The sequence below is a fragment of the Phoca vitulina genome, unplaced genomic scaffold (assembly GCF_004348235.1).
Source record: "Phoca vitulina isolate PV1807 unplaced genomic scaffold, GSC_HSeal_1.0 scaffold2, whole genome shotgun sequence".
Lineage (NCBI taxonomy): Eukaryota > Metazoa > Chordata > Mammalia > Carnivora > Phocidae > Phoca > Phoca vitulina.
Window position 1 is genome coordinate 86,813,716 of NW_022589705.1, and position 16,666 is coordinate 86,830,381.

At 50.0% G+C, this 16,666-nt stretch overlaps 1 protein-coding gene across 3 annotated transcripts in view; it reads left to right on the forward strand.

Moving 5' to 3' along the window:
- The first annotated feature begins 266 nt into the window (after positions 1-266).
- The window catches only part of TMCO4 (transmembrane and coiled-coil domains 4), an 88,256-nt gene continuing 71,856 nt past the window's right edge, over positions 267-16,666 (forward strand). The window contains exons 1-5 of one of the 3 annotated variants that reach the window (XM_032392303.1): positions 267-328; positions 6,343-6,450; positions 10,523-10,670; positions 14,232-14,277; positions 15,075-15,252. In XM_032392303.1, coding sequence (XP_032248194.1) covers positions 15,083-15,252 — 170 coding nt within the window. In that variant the 5' untranslated portion in view covers positions 267-328; positions 6,343-6,450; positions 10,523-10,670; positions 14,232-14,277; positions 15,075-15,082. The remainder of the gene's footprint in view (positions 329-6,342; positions 6,451-10,522; positions 10,671-14,231; positions 14,278-15,074; positions 15,253-16,666) is intronic. The other 2 variants (XM_032392292.1, XM_032392313.1) reach the window with 2 other exon arrangements.

Sequence of the window (16,666 nt, forward strand, 5' to 3'; positions counted from 1 at the left end):
CGCGCCCGGGTTGGCCCGTCACTTCCTGATGCCGGCACCCCTGTCGCAGGGTGGCGGCGAGAAGAGCCGTATTGGGACACGCAGTACGTGAGACTGGGCCCGGAAGCCCGGACCACGCGCCCGGGACGGTCTGCGCAGGCGGCGGGACGAGCCGGGGAGGAGGGGCGGGGCCGAGCGGGAGGGGCGGGGCGGCCGGGAGCTCGGGGCGGTGCAGGCTGCGGAATCGGCCGGGAGGGGCCGAGGGGGCGGGGCGAGCCCGGGGGCGGGGCCGAGGGGCGAGCCGGGCGGGAGGAGTCCGAGCCTTTGCCGCCGCTGCCGCCGCCGCCAGGTAGGAAACACGGGTTCAAATGGGCCGCGGGCGGGGTTCGCCCACGCCGGGGCCGCTCCCCACCGCCGGCCTCACGAGGGCTGCTCCCGCAAGGCCCGGCCCGACCCCGCGGGCCTTTGCCCCCCACCCCGCCCTCCGCCCCCCCGTGGGCGCCAGGCCGCCCAAGGAGTGGCCGCACGCTGCTCCCCGCGCTGACTGCCAGGAGTCCAGGCTGCCTGGTTGTTCCTTGGTTGCTTTTAGAGCGGAAAGTGCCCTTAGGAATTACGTAGGGCGGCAGATGGGGAAACTGAGGCCGGACGGAGTACCCAGGCATCTCCTGCCTTCCATCTCGGGCTCTGAGCCCGCAAAGATCGCCCAGCACCTTCCTGGATAAGTGAGGACGCTGCTCTGGTCCGGGCAGAGAAAGGAACTTGCCCAAGGTTACCCAGGGTCACTGGGCTTACCCTTGTCCCACGAGCCCCTCCACGGACCAGTGAGGAAGGTCTCCCGGCACTCCTCACCCCCTTTCTCCTTGCCCTTACAGCCCTGTGAGCTCATAGCACACATTCAAACTGAGAATTCCAGTAGGGCGCTGGGAATTCCTTCTGGGAAAAAGCCCAGGCCCTCAATTACAGATGGGCCATGTTTCTCACTCTGCCACCTGTTGGTATAGCAGGAAAGAAGAACTGATACTAACTTTTGGGGGGACTATACAGTGAGGTAAACAGGCTCAGAGAGATGATTTCCCCAAGACAGCTCCCCTAGGAAGGAGAACATTTTCAGAACCTGGGTTACCTGACTCCGGAGGCTGACCCAGTGCCTGGCGCAGGGACAAAGTAGGCTTTCACTGCATCCTTTCTCTGTTCTGCCCCGGAGAGCACAGCGGGCCTAGACTCTGGGTCTTGGCCTAGAGACTACTGCCTAACACAGAGTAGGAGTTAACATGTTACTTCTCTTTTCCCTGACTCAGTACTCATTTCACTGCCGAAAACATGAAACCCCTTTAAGTTTTAGGGGCACCCATTCATTTATTAGACACAGAGCACGTACCGTGTGCCAGTGTGTGAACTGTTTAGGCACTGAAAATACAGCATTGAACAAGAGAAGTGTTGCCCTTGGGGACTACACTAGGAAGAGTGGGACAAAACACTGCTCTCCATTCGGGGGGTGGAGGGGTGGGGAGGGCTGGGCAGAGAGGACCAACCGCTGGAATCTTACCAACTGTGAAGTATGTGCAGAGGGCAGAGAGAGATTGAACCTCATAGTGTCAAACCCTCGTGGGCCTTGTTCGAGATGCCCAGCCAGCCTGAGCTTTCTCCCGACTCCCCAGGGATTTGGTGGGGAGGAGCTAGGTGGGTAGAGGGTGGTCCAAAAGAAGCCCTAAACTAACATCAGAGTCTGGAAAGCTGGCATTGCCCCTTCCTCGCTGTGTGACCTTGGTTATGTCACATCACCTCTGTGGGCCTCTGTTTCACTTATCATTCAACAGGTGTCATAAAAGTGTATGGCATTGATTATATCGTGTCAGAATGCTTCTTAAATGGTAAAGCATGGTCCAAAGTGTGGCCTCCAGCAGAGGCCCTTGCCAAATCAGGAGTAAGCAAGGGTGGATTTATTTAGAGCATAGTTATTTAGAGGCTCCAGCGACCCTGTTGGTAACCTGTTCCCACTCTCTGTAGAGAAATGTAAGAGGCAGAGGTGGGGGTGGCCGAGTTCCAGGCAAGGGGGCTGAGGCCCCCTGCCAGGGTCGAGAAATGGAATTTTGCCACACAGCATTTCAGTTTCTACAGCGCTTGCTGTCACGTGCGTGGTAGCAGACAGATGTGGGCTCAGGTCCTAGCTTAGTAGCCTCCTGAGTCATCTTGGACAAGCCACGTGACCTCTCTGTGCCTCAGTTTCCTCATGTGTAAAATACTGTCTCTGAGGTTGTCGTGAGGATGAAAGTAGCTGAGAACACAAAGGCCCTGTGTCTGGCGCTCTGGGAGCCTTTTTGCTTTTTCGACCAAAGGCCCAGGAGCAACTGGATGGGCACCGTTGACCGAGTAGGTTGCCATAGCTCAGCATGGAAAGCGCATGAAGGCTGGAGCCTAGAGAATTTCTCCTGAGCCTGAAACCATGTCTCCTTGCGCTGGTGCTCCAGACCGCAAAGGTGGAGCCAGCTACCTGGGCCCGCACCTGTGAGACCTGAGAAACGTCGTGAGATTTATCACCGGGTCCTTTTTGGCCTGTGTGTTTTGTAAACACTGCTATACATTATAAACTGAGGCTGCAGATGAGATGGGGGGGGCTTGCTGCCTTGAATATGTTCTAGTGGGCAGAAGGGGGCAGAAGGGGGGGCATCAGTCCATTTTCTACTTAGCCACCCTCCACTTGGGCAATCAGACCAATTCAGCTGTACCACCCTCTGCTTAAAATTCTGCTGTGGCTTCCTGTTCGTTTTAGGGCAAAGAACAAAACCCATGAATATGGGCCATAAGGCCCTGCACAGTCTGGCCTATTATACCTCCAGCTACATCTCAGATCACTTTATCAGTAGCCCTCTGTGCTTGAGGCATGCTGCCCCCTCCCTCCTCAGGGCCTTTGCACATGCTCTTCTAGACCACCGTTCCCCCCTTATCTCCCTTTTCCCAGGTTAACACCTCCTTATCCTTCAGATCTGAGCCCAACCCCAGGCCATGAGACATCCCCAGGAGTGTGGGAGGTTTAGTTCCGGAGGGAGTTGCATACTCATTTGGGGGGTAATTTCTGCCTGTACCCTGTCCACCACCTCTAATGTAACCCTCCTGACTTTCAGGACTGGACTGAGTTTGCTGAGAGGTGCTGAGGGATGAAATCTACATTTAGGAGTACCTCTTGAGCAAATATGGAAACCTCACTTTATATAAAACTGTATTGTCCTTCAAAAATGTAAGGCTGAGGGGTGCCTAGATGTCTCAGTTAGTTGAGCATCTGCCTTCGGCTCAGGTCATGATCTCAGGGTCCTCTGCCCCTCTCCCCACCTGTGCATGTGTTTGCGCGCGCGCTCTCCCTCTCAAATAAATAAATAAATAAATAAATAAATATTATATTTATTTATTTATTTGTATATAGGGCTGAGGCAGGAGGGTGGAGTGAAAAAAATATATAAGGCTGAAGTCATTTTGCTGTTGTAGGGGTAGGTGTTCACGCATTCGTTCCTTCATTCATTCATTCATTCCGCACACAGGGAGTGAGCACCTACACTGCCAGGCACCGTTCCAGGGTACATCAAGGAAAGACACAAAAGCCACTGCCCTGGTGGAGCTTTCTCTAGACAGATCGCCCACAAACAAGTAAACCTGTAGCCCGCTGTGTGGGAAGAAAGTCATGCAGGGTCTGCTGGGAGGGAGGAGAGGCGGTTCTGCTCTTTCTGCTGGCCACCGGGGGAAGCACTGATGTCCTGAGCCTCGTCCACTCTCACCCTGACCCTCCCGGGCTGGGAGACCGGCACTTAGGCAAGCAGCCGTTGGGGAGGGGGCTGCCCAGACGAAGCCTGGGGGCTTTAGAGGCAGCAGGCTCCAGGTCAGCTGAACAAATCCAGGGAGGCTCATGGCAGTCCTTGGGCCCCTTTGTAAAGTGGAGAATATCTCGGGGTTTGAAGTCACACAGGCCTGCAGGCTGCATCGTGGCACTGCCAGCCAGGTGGCTGTCACCTCCACTGGCCTCAGTTTTCCCATCTGTAAAATGGGGACAGTGACAGTTTCTTCCTTGTGAGCGTTGTGAGGCTGAAATGCGTTCCTGAGAGTAAGCCCGCAGGAAATCTTTGCTGATTTTGTTATGAAACTGTGCTTTTGAAAAACAATACCGTTTGGACATGAGGACCCACCTAGAGGTCAGCAGGAGTTGAGGCCTGAGGTGGGAATCCCGGTATGGGCAGGAAGCAGCAAATGGTGCGGTTTGGCTGAGGCCTGGCTGGAAGAAGGGGACTGGAGGAAAATGACCCCGGAAGGCAGGTTAGGTCTGTCCCAGAGGTGCTTAGGGCAGGCTGAGAAGTGGGGTGTTAGCCTGTGCACAGATGGGAGTGAGTGAGATTCGTCTAACCTGGTGGCTTTCAGTTTGTGTTTGAGATCTCCTGGCCCTCCCCAGGACATCGACTAGACTAAAGAGAGCCGTGCAGCATCATGGTTGAGAGGGCTGCCTCGGGGCTAAGACCCAGGTGTGTTCAAATCCCACATTACTTGCCCTGTGGCTTTGACCTTCATTTCTTAGGGCCTCTGTGTCCCTCTTGTAAATTGGGGATAACAGCACCTACCCTGGAGGACTGTTGGGAAGAAATGAAACCATGGGGGGAAAGGGGAGCCCTGTGGCTAAGATTTACCAAACATTCACTGTTATAATTTATAAAAATTTAATTGTGATAAAATAACATAAAATTTATTGGGGTGCCTGGCTGGCTCAGTCGGTGGAGCGTGCGACTCTTGCTCTCCGGGTTGTGAGTTCGAGCCCCACCATGGGAGTGGAGGTTACTTAAAAAATGAAATTAAAAAAAAAAAACATGAAATTTACCATCTTAACCATTTTTAAGTGTGCAGGTCAGTAGTGTTAAGCCTATTCACATCACTCTGCAACCAGAACTTTTCCACTTGCAAATCTGAAACTCTGTATCCATTCAACAACGGCCCGTTTCCCCCTCCCTCAGCTCCTGGCACCCACCATTCTGCTGTCTGTCTGTATAATTTTGACTACTCTAGGGTACCTCCTGTGAGTGGAATCAGACAGTATTTGTCTTTCCGTGACTGGCTTATTTCGCTTAGCACAATGTCCTCAAAGTTCTTCCATGGTGTAATTCCTTTCCTTTTTTAAAAGCTGAATAATATTCCATCGTATGGATATATTGCTTTTTTGTTGTTGTTCATCCATTCATCCATTGATGGACGCTCGGGTTGATTCTACCTTTTAGCTATTGTGAATAATGCTGCTATGAACATGGGTGCACAAATATCTTTTTGAGACCCTGCTTTCATTTCTTTTGGAGGGATAATACCCCCAAAGTGGTCTTGCTGGATTATTTACTGCTATAATTTGAAGGTGAGGCATTGAGGGTCCCCATCGTATCTCCTCTTGCCCACCAGAGTAAGAGAAATCCCTGGGGCCCTGTGGGACAGTTTGAAAACCAGCAGATCAAGTAAACCGTAACAAACTTTGCCATTTCCCCCCCTACCTCCTTCCTCAGCAAATGTGCCTCCCTTATGTTTTAGTTATTCCCAAGTAGAAACCACTATTCATTCATCAGATGTTTATAAGTGCCTACTGTGCTTGCATAAGGGCAGAAAGAGATAGACAATAAGCAACGGGTGTAAACAAGTAAATGATCCAGTATGTCGGACAGTGATTCGTGCCAGGGACCAAGCAGAGGAGCCAGGGAAAGGGGATTGGGATGAAAGGCAGGGGCAGGGTGGTCTCACTGATCTGTGAGATTTAAGCAGAGATAGGAAGGAGGTGAGGGAGCTGGCCATGTGGTTGTCTGCGGTAAGAGCATTCCGGGCAGAAGGAACAGACTATGCAAAGACCTTGAGGTGAGAGCGTGCCTGATGGGCTCCAGGAGCAGCGAGGAGGGTGTGCAGCTAGAACAGAGCGAGTGAAGGGGAGAGGGGGAGGAGGGTGGAGAGGCTAGGGGCCAGATTGCATATAGCGCAGGCACCACTGGAAGAACTGTGACTCTGGAAAGGGGGTTAGTGGAGGTTTGGAGCCGAGAAGGACATGATGACTTCAGGTGGAGATGGAGCTCTCTGGCCGCAGCGTGGTGGACAGCTACTGGGGAGAACAGACAGAGCAGGAGTCCGGTGGGGAGGCTCCTGCCGGGATCCACCTGAGATGATGTTGGCTTGCACCAGGGTGCTAGTGGGGGAGGAATGAAGCAACCGTAATGTGGACGGAATGTCATACAACCTGAGCGTCCATCCCAATGGCACGCTGTCCCCCCACTCCACCACCTGCCCATCCTCCAGGCTGCTGAAGTGAGATGGGATAGGAACTTTCCCTCTGTGCCAACATCCCTCTCTTCTTCTGGTCTGTAGTGGGATTGTCCGAAACGCTCTGGATTCTTCTGTGTTGGAACTGTTGCCATGGAGACCTCCTGAGAAGCTACAGGGATCAGTGGCTTCCAGTTTAACTTCCAGAGAGAGGTATCGAATGAATGGGTTTCTCTCCTAAAATGCTGGAGGGGGGCAGGGTGGGGGAGTGAACTGGGACTGCCTAGAATCCTCCCTTCTAGGACCATCTCAAGGTTGTGTGTGTGTATGAACTGTGAACTACCATCTTCAGAGTTTCTGGCCTAAGAATGATGCTGTAGCTCTATTTGTTGTGAAGGGTTTCTTCAACCAAATGCTTTTCTTTCTCCTTGGCTCCAGAACAGTTAGTCCCCAGCCCTCCCATAATACCGTTGTTATCCCACTAGGGATGCTTCTGTTATCATACTGCAGGCTCATTTAAAAACTCAACTGTAGGGGTGCCTGGGTGGCTCAGTCAGCTAAGTGTCCGACTTGATTGCAGCTCAGGTCATGATCTCAGGGTTGTGAGATCAAGCCCGCCATCAGGCTCTGCGCTGGGCATGGAGTCTGCTTGGGATTCTCCCTCTTCTTCTCCCCCTCCCTCCATCCCCCTCTCTAAAAAAAAAAAGAAAAAAATACCTCAATTCTAACCAGTTCGCCAGAAAAAGAAGGAAAGAGAAAGAGAACACCTCTCCCCACCTGCCCCATACACATACATTCACATCAAATTTGACCTTGGCCTTTACTGGCTGCTCCAAGGGGTAAAAAAGGCCATAATGGGCTGCCGTGTAAAGAAGTTCAGGGGCGCCTGGGTGGCTCAGTCAGTTAAGCATCTGCCTTTGGTTCAGGTCATGATCTCAGGGTCCTGGGATCAAGCCCCGCATTGGGCTCCCTGCTCAGCAGGGGCTCTGCTTCTCCCTCTCCCTCTCCCTCTGTCCCTCCCCACCACTCATGTATGCTCTCTCTCTCTCTCAAATAAATAAATAAAATCTTTATTAAAAAAAAAAAAGAAACACAAAAGAAGTTCATTCTTGCATGTGATCTCCTAAAAGCTCAGGTCATGGAGTTTTAAGGATGATTTAAAGGACGTTCCAGGATGATATTGATCATATTTGTTTTCTCCTCGGTGCTGACTTGGGGACTTTTCATCTCCCCAAGAAGAAATCCTGCTGAGTCGTTTACAGCGTTACTTAACAAACATGGGCTGGGCACCTAGTGTGGGTGCCTGCAGAGCCAAGGACGACTGTTGTGGAATGGCTCTCTACCCCCACTACTGATAATAACAGCTCAGCCAGCATTTTCTTTGGCGGTAGGTAATGTAGCTGGCTAGATAAAACTCACAATCATAGACCATCATGCCACCGCCCACGTAATGCTCGTCTATCCTGGGCCCAGGCTTTGCAGTCCAGCCATGGGTGAGCGTTCGCCGTGCTGGCTCTCACTATGTATATGTTCTCTCCCTGCCAATTGGTGCTCTTCTGGGTCAAGTGCTGGACTCTCAGAGTCCCTCGGTGTCTTCACAGCACCTGGACAGGGACAGATCCCCAGGAGACCCGTGATATCCGGAAGTTACTCCGTCCATCAGTGACCTCCTAGGCCCTGGGTGCCGCTGGACCAGCTCTCTGCACACTAGGTGGCCCCAGGGCATGGAGTTACCACTGGCCCTGACCACTGGTCTTTTTCTCACTGCGGGAATCCAGCACTCCGTCTTAAAACCAGTTTAGCTTCTCAGACATACTTGAGAATCTCAGCTCCTCTTAGACCGACCCTGATCCCAAATCAGACCAAGCAAGGGGTGGAGTCCCCTGAGGACCAGTGTACACAGTTCAGGTGATAGACTTTCCAACCCCACAGCTGCCAGCACACTTCCTCAGCTGGGAGAGTTTGGGGGCCCAGCCCATCCAAGGGCACAGTCCACAGGGTTGGAAACAGTCCTCCATCACGTCATCATGGGTAGCTGGGGATTGCCTCAGCCTGTCATACTACCCTTTGTCCATTTTGTTGATTACAAGACCTGGTTGTTGGTCAGTGGAATGGGACTTAAGTGTGACCTCAGCCCCATGGGCTTGGTGGGCCACACGGGGCCAGGGCTGTTCGAGGTAAAGCACTCTTCTTCTGGGGATCGAGAGCAAAATTGGTTTTAATTAAAAATTTTTTTCGTTATAAAAGCACCAATGCGCTCAGGATGGAAAATGTTAAAAATACAGAAAATTGGGGCACCTGGGTGGCTCAGTCAGTTAAGCGTCTACCTTCGGCTCAGGTCATGATCCCAGGGTCCTGGGATCGAGCCCTGCATCGGGCTCCCTGCTCCGCGGGAAGCCTGCTTCTCCCTCTCCCTCTGCCCTGCCCCTGCCTCCCCACCTCCAACCTCGCTCTGCTTGCTCTCTCTCTTGTGCTCTCTATCAAATAAATAAAATCTTTTAAAAAATACAGAAAAATAGGAAGAACAAAACCCAATTACTTCTAGTCCCACAGCCCCGCCACCGAGAGACAATGATCATTGACTTTTGGCTAGATTTCCTTGTGATCTTTTTGTTCGGTGAAACGTTTTTTTAAAAAACCTACCTGGAGGGGCGTCTGGGTGGCTCAGTCGGTTAAGCGGCTGCCTTCGGCTCAGGTCATGATCCCAGGGTCCTGGGATCGAGTCCCGCATCGGGCTCCCTGCTCTGCGGGGAGCCTGCTTCTCCCTCTCCCTCTGCCTGCTTCTCTGCCTACTTGTGTTCTCTCTCTATCTCTCTGTCAAATAAATAAATAAAATCTTTAAAAAAAAAAAACCTACCTGGAATCATATTGTATATCCAGTGGTAGGCTGTTAACCAGCTCTCTGGAAAATAAAATCCATCATGGGTAGCATCTGCCACTTTCTGGGGTGTCATTGCTCCCACTATGGCCCATCTCAGGCTGCCAGAGTCATGCAGAATCAGTTCTCCCCAGCCAGAATGAGCCTGTGTCGGCACACCATGTTATAATTTAAAATCATGACCTTTTTTTTCTGATCTTAAAATCAATGTATACTCATTACCGAAAATTTTTAAAACATAAACAATAAAGAAAAACAATCAACGGTCCAGAATCTAAGACCCTCCTACTTAGAGATAGAGACACTCTGCTGGCCTCCACATACACTAGGGAACTTTCTTCAGAGTTCAGAAGCAACACATATTTATGGCAGAAAATTGGGAAAATCCAGAAAAGTCTCTGGTATCTCGCATTTCATAGAGAATTTGGGAGAATATCCTTCCAGCCATTTTGTCTTCTCTGCGTCTTTCTAACATGGATGGACTCATAGCTTGAATCTCGTAGTTTGTAGGCGTGGTGTTGGCACATTCTCACGCCCCAGGGGAAGGGGCTATCCAGGAGAAGGGCCTTATCCTTGATAACTCCTTTAAAAAGGATTAAAGAGGCAGAAAATAATATTCTGGTTCTTTGGCATGGAAAATGGCCGTTAGGATGAAACTCAGATTATTTGAAGTTTTGGGGGACCCTGGGTAATTCCAGATGCTTGGCCCCTGCCCCATCTCCCTTCCTCATCTGATGCTCGATTTAAGTGTAAGAACAGGAGTGCCTTTGGGGAGAGAATTAGCAGGAAAATCTAGCTCTTGCTTAAGCCTAAAAGCTAGTTCATTCATTCATTCCTGTAACAGACATCTTTTTTTTTATTAAAGATTTTTTTAATTTATTCATTTGAGTGAGAGAGGGCGAGTGAGCTAGAGCACAAGCAAGGGGGAGGGGCAGAGGGAGAAGGAGAAGCAGACTCCCCGCTGAGTGGGGAGCCCGATGTGGGGCTCGATCCCAGGACCCTGAGATCATGACCTGAGCTGAAGGCAGACGCTTAACCGACTGAGCCACCCAGGTGCCCCTGTAACGGACATCTTCTGAGCACTCTGTGGCAGGTAAGTGCTTGGGGCACCGGCTACAGACAGGAAGGAGACCCCGTGCCTGCCAGGTACTTCAGGCAACCGTGGAGCTGGGCGCTATAACCACGTCTCAGGTTATGAGGAGCCAGAACAGGGATATTAAATGAGACGACCCATGCCAGGTGCCCGGGCTGTGCTCAGTGAATAGCTGCTGCCTGCCAACCTGCTGAGAAAAGCATCCCAGGTAAAGGAACCTGCTGGGGCCGAGGCCCAGAGGTAGTAGGTAGAAGTGGTAGCGAGGCTCCCCTGAGCCCCAGGCTAACCCGATCCCTCTGTCTCTCCTCCTCCAGATCCCACACCCTATGGACCCACAGGCTGGTTTTTCTGGTTTGTTTCCCCTAGGGCAATTGGCATATTTCTCCAAGAACCTTCCAGAAGCCGAACAGCCTGTTTTCAGACTTAGAGAGGGGAGGCCCACAACTGTTTCCTGAAATCTGGGTAAGTGTTATTTAAGGTTTCTTTTCCTTCACATCCTCACCATTATTTAAGATTGTCTTATTTTAAATGTTATGAGTTTGCATATTGTCTATCTCCTTCGTGGGAACATACCTCCACGATGGAGGGGTGCTGTCTGTCTTTGTCTCTGCTGTGCCCGCAGTGTGTGGGGTGACACCTGGCGCCTATAGGCGCATATATGTATTTATTAAATGCACTAGTTCATTTGGGGTGAGGTGGACATTTATTTTTCATTTACTTAGAACTTAAGAAAAGGTCTTTAAAATTCTGTAGAGACATCCTGCTGCTTTTTTCAAAGCTTTCTGTCTTAAAATAATTACAGTCTCACGGGCAGTTGCAAAATAAGTACCGAGAGGTCCCACAAACCCTTACTCCGCATCCCCATGGCCGCTGCCTTTACAATGAAGTCTGACTCCTGAGCTGGAAGAACGTGGTCCGGCATGGTGTGGCCCCCAGCAGCTTCCCCACCTGCTCATTTCTTCCCTCGCACCCCTCCATGCCCACCTACTGTCCAAGGCCTGGCTACACTGAGCATCTTTTTGGTTCTTCAAAAGCATCTTCTCTCTTCTACCTCTGCGTCTTGATACATGCCATCCCCTGTGCCCAGAACGTGCTCTTCCTGCCACCCCACCCCTATCTGACGCCACCTTCTCTTGGAAGCCACTTCTGGGCTGCAGGCCCCTGTTTGTATCCCTCCATCTGTGTCCCCCCACCCCCCATCCCATCCCAGTGTTTGTCCTGCTGGTTTGTCATCGTCTGTTTGCTTGTCTGTCTCTACCATGGCGCAGTTTCTTCTGCGGAATACCCTCTCCCATCCACCTGCTGGGCTGTCCCCTTGTTTCCTGCAGACACCTTTCAACCATATACCGTTGTCACCCCCTCCTACCCCATCACTTCGTAGCCCCTCACCCTAATTGTTCTTCCCAGATGATGGCTTCCTGACCCAGTTGTTTAGGGCATGGATCCTACAGTCAGACCTGAGTGTGAATCTTGGTTCCACCACTAACTACATGATCTTGGGCAAGTTACTTAGATTATTATCATGTATTGCTGTATTCTTTTTTTAAAGATTTTATTTATTTATTGGGGCACCGGGTGGCTCAGTCATTAAGCGTCTGCCTTCAGTTCAGGTCATGATCCCGGGGTCCTGGGATCGAGCCCCCCATCGGGCTCCCTGCTCGGCGGGGAGCCTGCTTCTCCCTCTCCCGCTCCCCCTGCTTGTGTTCTCTCTCTTGCTGTCTCTCTTTCTGTCAAATATATAAATAAAATGAAAAAAAAAAAAAGATTATATTTAGATTGTATTTATTTATTTATTTTAGAGAAAGAGAGAGAGTGAGCTGAGGCAGGGGCAGCAGGAGAGGGAACCTCAAGTAGGCTCTGTGCTAAGCACGTAGCCCAGTGTGGAGCTCAGTCTCACGACCCTGAGATCTTGACCTGAGCCAAAAGCAAGAGTCGGACGCTTCACCGACTGAGTCACCCAGGTGCCCCCTGTCTCCCACCAGAATGCAAGCAGGGAGAAGCACTTAGCCTCTCTGAGTTTGTTTCTCAGCTGTAGGAGGGAATCATAATGGCTGACGTCATACTTAACCTTACATGATAGTTGTGAGAATTAATTGCATTGGGAAGTGCTTTGTAAACTGTTACATGCTGTGAAGATGTTGGTTTGTTGCCTTTAACTACTTCAGGGTTATTTTGCAAAGCTAATGAAATATTCACTGTGCACAGACTTTTACTCATCTTTTTAAATATTCATTTATTTATTTAATTTTTTTTCTTTAAAGATTTTATTTATTTATTTATTAGAGAGCGAGAGAGAGAGAGAAACAGCATGAGAGGGGAGAGGGTCAGAGGGAGAAGCAGGCTCCCCACCGAGCTGGGAGCCCGATGCAGGACTCGATCCCAGGACTCCGGGATCTTGACCTGAGCCGAAGGCGGTCACTTAACCAACTGAGCCACCCAGGCGCTCATGCACAGGCTTTTAAATAAGTCCTCTGTAGAAGTAATATTTCAAGGACAAAAATTTTTATTGCTCAGCTGGATGAGAATGAATTTAGGGACCAAAGCCAGTGCAGAGTGTGGGTATTAGACTCGAAACCTCTTGATAATATGATGAGTGTTTAAGCAGAAGTGGTGGCCAAGAGCTCTGGCTTTGGGCTCCAGCCTGCCATTTACTAACTGTGTGATTCGGGCCCAGTTATTTCTCCTCTGTTTGCAGACTGGACGTGATGGTAGTGCCTGGCTCATAGAGTCAGCTGAGACTGGGCGCGTTAACACTGCAGCCCCAGGGCCTGGCCCCCAGCGACAGGCACATAATGTTAGCTCTTGCCATTATGTGGGCACCTCTGCTATGTGGCAGGCACTGTGCTGAGCATTTCATTGATTTGTTTGTTGGTTTTTTAAAAAGATTTATTTATTGGGGTGCCTGGGTGGCTCAGTCGGTTAAGCGGCTGCCTTCGGCTCAGGTCATGATCCCAGGGTCCTGGGATCGAGCCCCGCATCGGGCTCCCTGCTCAGCCGGGAGCCTGCTTCTCCCTCTTCCTCTGCCTCTCCCCCTGCTTGTGAACTCTCTCTCTCTTTCTCTGTCAAATAAATAAATAAAATCTTTAAAAAAAAAAAAATAATAAATAAATAAATAAATAAAAAGATTTATTTATTTATTTATTTGAGAGAGAGTGTGCATGCATGTGAGCGAGCACGAGTGGGGGGAGTCAGATGCTTAACCGACTGAGCCACCTGGGCCCCGTGTTTGTTGATTGTTTAATGCATTTATTTCTTTAACAAACATTTATGTGGCATGAGTCCGATGCCAGGCTTTTTTCTAAATGCTTTACAGATACTAACCCACATAGCTATGTCACTTGCTGCCAATCCAGGTCCTCCAGGCAGATACTGTTATAGTCCCATTGTCAGATGAAGAAGTGTAAGTGCAGAGAGGTTGAGTTGCCCAGGGCTCTATAGGTGCTTGGATTCATGCCCAGGTCTGTCTGGTCCTGAGCCTGCATTCATATCCATAATGCCCTGTGGTCAAGGAAGGTTCCCTTCCTAGTACTCACTCCTAGGACCCTTCCTGCCCCTTGGATGTCTGACTTGGCTTGGTCTGTTCCCTCCCCTGCTTTCCCTGCTTCCCCTTCTGCCCCTTGGAAAGAAGGAAAGAATAAAGGGAGGGGAAAAAGGAGAGCTCCCCCATCCCTTCCTTCTCTCCTTCCTTCCCTTCATTGAAGTGTAACATATATAGAGTACACAAATCTTTTTTTTTTTTTTTTTTTTTGGTGGGAAACAAAGCAGTTTATTGAGTGATAGCAAAGTGATAGTACAAAGCTCCCAAGGAGGGAGGGGATCCAAGAGGATTGCCCTAGAGTACACAAATCTTAAGCCTTAAGCCTTAAGCTTGATGAATTTTTAAATATATTTATACCCATGTAATCACACTGGGTGATACAGATACAGAACATTTCCATCATCCAGAAGCCTCACTGTGCCCCTTCTGAGCCAGTACTTACTGCCTTCCATGGGCAACCTCTCTTCCATCTTCTTTCACCCTAGATTGGTTCGACCTGTTCTTCAAGTTCATATGAACACAGTTCCACAGGTAAGTATGTCTGCTTATCATTGTGCCTGTGGGGTTCGCTCATGTTGTTGTGGTTAGCCAGACTTCATCCTTTTTCACTGCTTTGTAATATTCCATGGTCTGAATATGGTGCAGTTTTTCCATTCCACTGTGGACAAACATGTGACTTGCTTCTGGTTTGGGACTATTGTGAATGGAGCGTTCATGTACATGCCCTCTGGTGGACATAAGTCCTCGTTTCTCAGGAGTAGAATTACTGGGGCATAGAAAAGACATACATTTAGCTTTAGTGGAAAATGTCAAACCATTTTCCAAAAGGCTGTACCACAAATACTCCCACCAGCAGCATGTGGAAGTTCTGTGTCCCTTTCCTCATCACCACTTAGTATTGTCAGACTTTTAATTTTAGCCATTCTGACGAGTAAGTAGCAGTGTCTCTTTGGAGCTTTAATTTATTTCTCTGATGACTACAATGTTGAACTTCATGTGCTTATTGGCCATTGGGTATCTTTTATGAAGTACCTGTTCAGGTGTTTTGCCCATTTTTGAATTTGCCTTATTTCTTTTTCTTCATGACTTATAGGGGTTGTTTATATACTAGGGTACAAATCCTTTGTTGATACACATTGAAATATCTACCCTAGTCCATGGTGTGTGTTTTCACTCTCTTGAAGATGATGAATAGCAGTTCTTAATTTGAATGAAGGTTCATTTATCAGCCTTTTCTTTCACGATTGGTAGTCATTGTGTCCCATTTAAGTAACTTTTACCTACCCCCAGTTGCATTTTTCAGAGATTTTTTTTTTTTTATCCTGCAGGGCTGGAAATGGCCACACAGGACAGATCGAGCCAGAGGCTGCCTCTGGTGGCCGAGCCGGCCATGGAGGGGGATCCACATCTGCCCACGGGCCGTGAGCTGGCCGAGGCCAGCCGCTTTGCCTATGCCGCCCTCTGTGGCATCTCCCTGTCCCAGCTCTTTCCAGAACCTGAGCAAAGGTGAGTGCTCTTGTCTCACAGAGGGAATGTCATGCTTCTTCAAGGAGGCCATTATTAACAGCCAGGCCACCTACTGGGTGCTACTGGCAAAGGGGAGAAAGTCATTGTCCTTACCTTTAAAGAGTTCACAATCTGGGGGATAAGACATACCTCATTCAGTACTTACTCATTTCCCTACACCAAGCATTTTCTGAGTACCTACTGTGTGCCAGGTATGATTTAGAGTACATGGAAGGTATACATGAATGAGATGAATACAGACACTCCCTGCCCTCAAACAGAACACAGTCTAATGGGAGAAAAGATACTTATTCATGCATGCAACATGCATTTATTGAGCACCTACTCTATACTAGGTGTACTGCTGGGAGAAAAACAAGGCCTGGCTCCTGCCCTCTAGGGGCTTATAATCTGGGGTAGAGCACCCGAATAACTGACTACCATTACTAGAAGACAGGGTAAGTGCCTGGATGGGTTTAAACCAGGTGTCACAGGAACAAAAGATGGACAGGTTGAATGACACCAGGAGGAGGGGCGCACAGGTGAGACAGACTTTCCTCGGGGAGAACACAGTTGACTCAGGGACAGATTAGATGCTGTGGATGTTGCAGAGAGAGGAGCTCACTATGGCCCCAAAGCTCCAGGTGGTGGGCAGAGCTAGAAGGACAGAAATACCATTACTGTGACAGGAAACAACAGATGGGAGCAGGAAAAGACAGGAAGTTTTTGGGTCTGCGGTATTTTCAAGACTTACCCCAAAAACGTCTCCCATGAGTAAACTTTCCCATGCCTTAGATCTTACCTGGGTTTTTATTTGTTTTGTTTGTCTTTTCATCTCTCCCACCGGATTGAATACTTGAGCGTATTCGTCTCCTTGGGCGTCACCTCCAGGAAGCCTTCCCAGACCCTCCCCAAGCCCCAGACCAGGGTGTTTCTCCAGCCATATGTTCAGCGACCCAGCCCTGCAGCCACCATGCTGCCCTGCAGCTCTTCCCACACCCACCACCCCTCCAGTTTGGGCTCCTGGAGGGCGGGAGCTGCCTTGTTCACCTGTGAGCCCCTAGAGTCTCTGGCACAGCTCGGTGTACCCCACAAACCGGTACATGGTGGGGGAAGACCTTTGTGTACTTTGTTTCCATAAACAAATGTCCATGAGCCTGCACTGTGTGCCAGGCCTGTGCTGAGCACCTCCTGGGAGGGCACATAGAGAAGCGAGTCATTGTCTTGTGTGCCCCCAGCCCCGCAAACACACACACATCTGGGTACCACTGTAAGCCCACATGCTCCTGCCCGGCCGGAAGCCCGGAAGTATTTGCCCTGGGGTGTTTCCTTCCTGAAAGTTTCCCTTTCAGAAGGCCAATTCATTCCACGTGGTTGATCTCTGTGTTCTTAGGCCCAAAACACATTTGAAAAA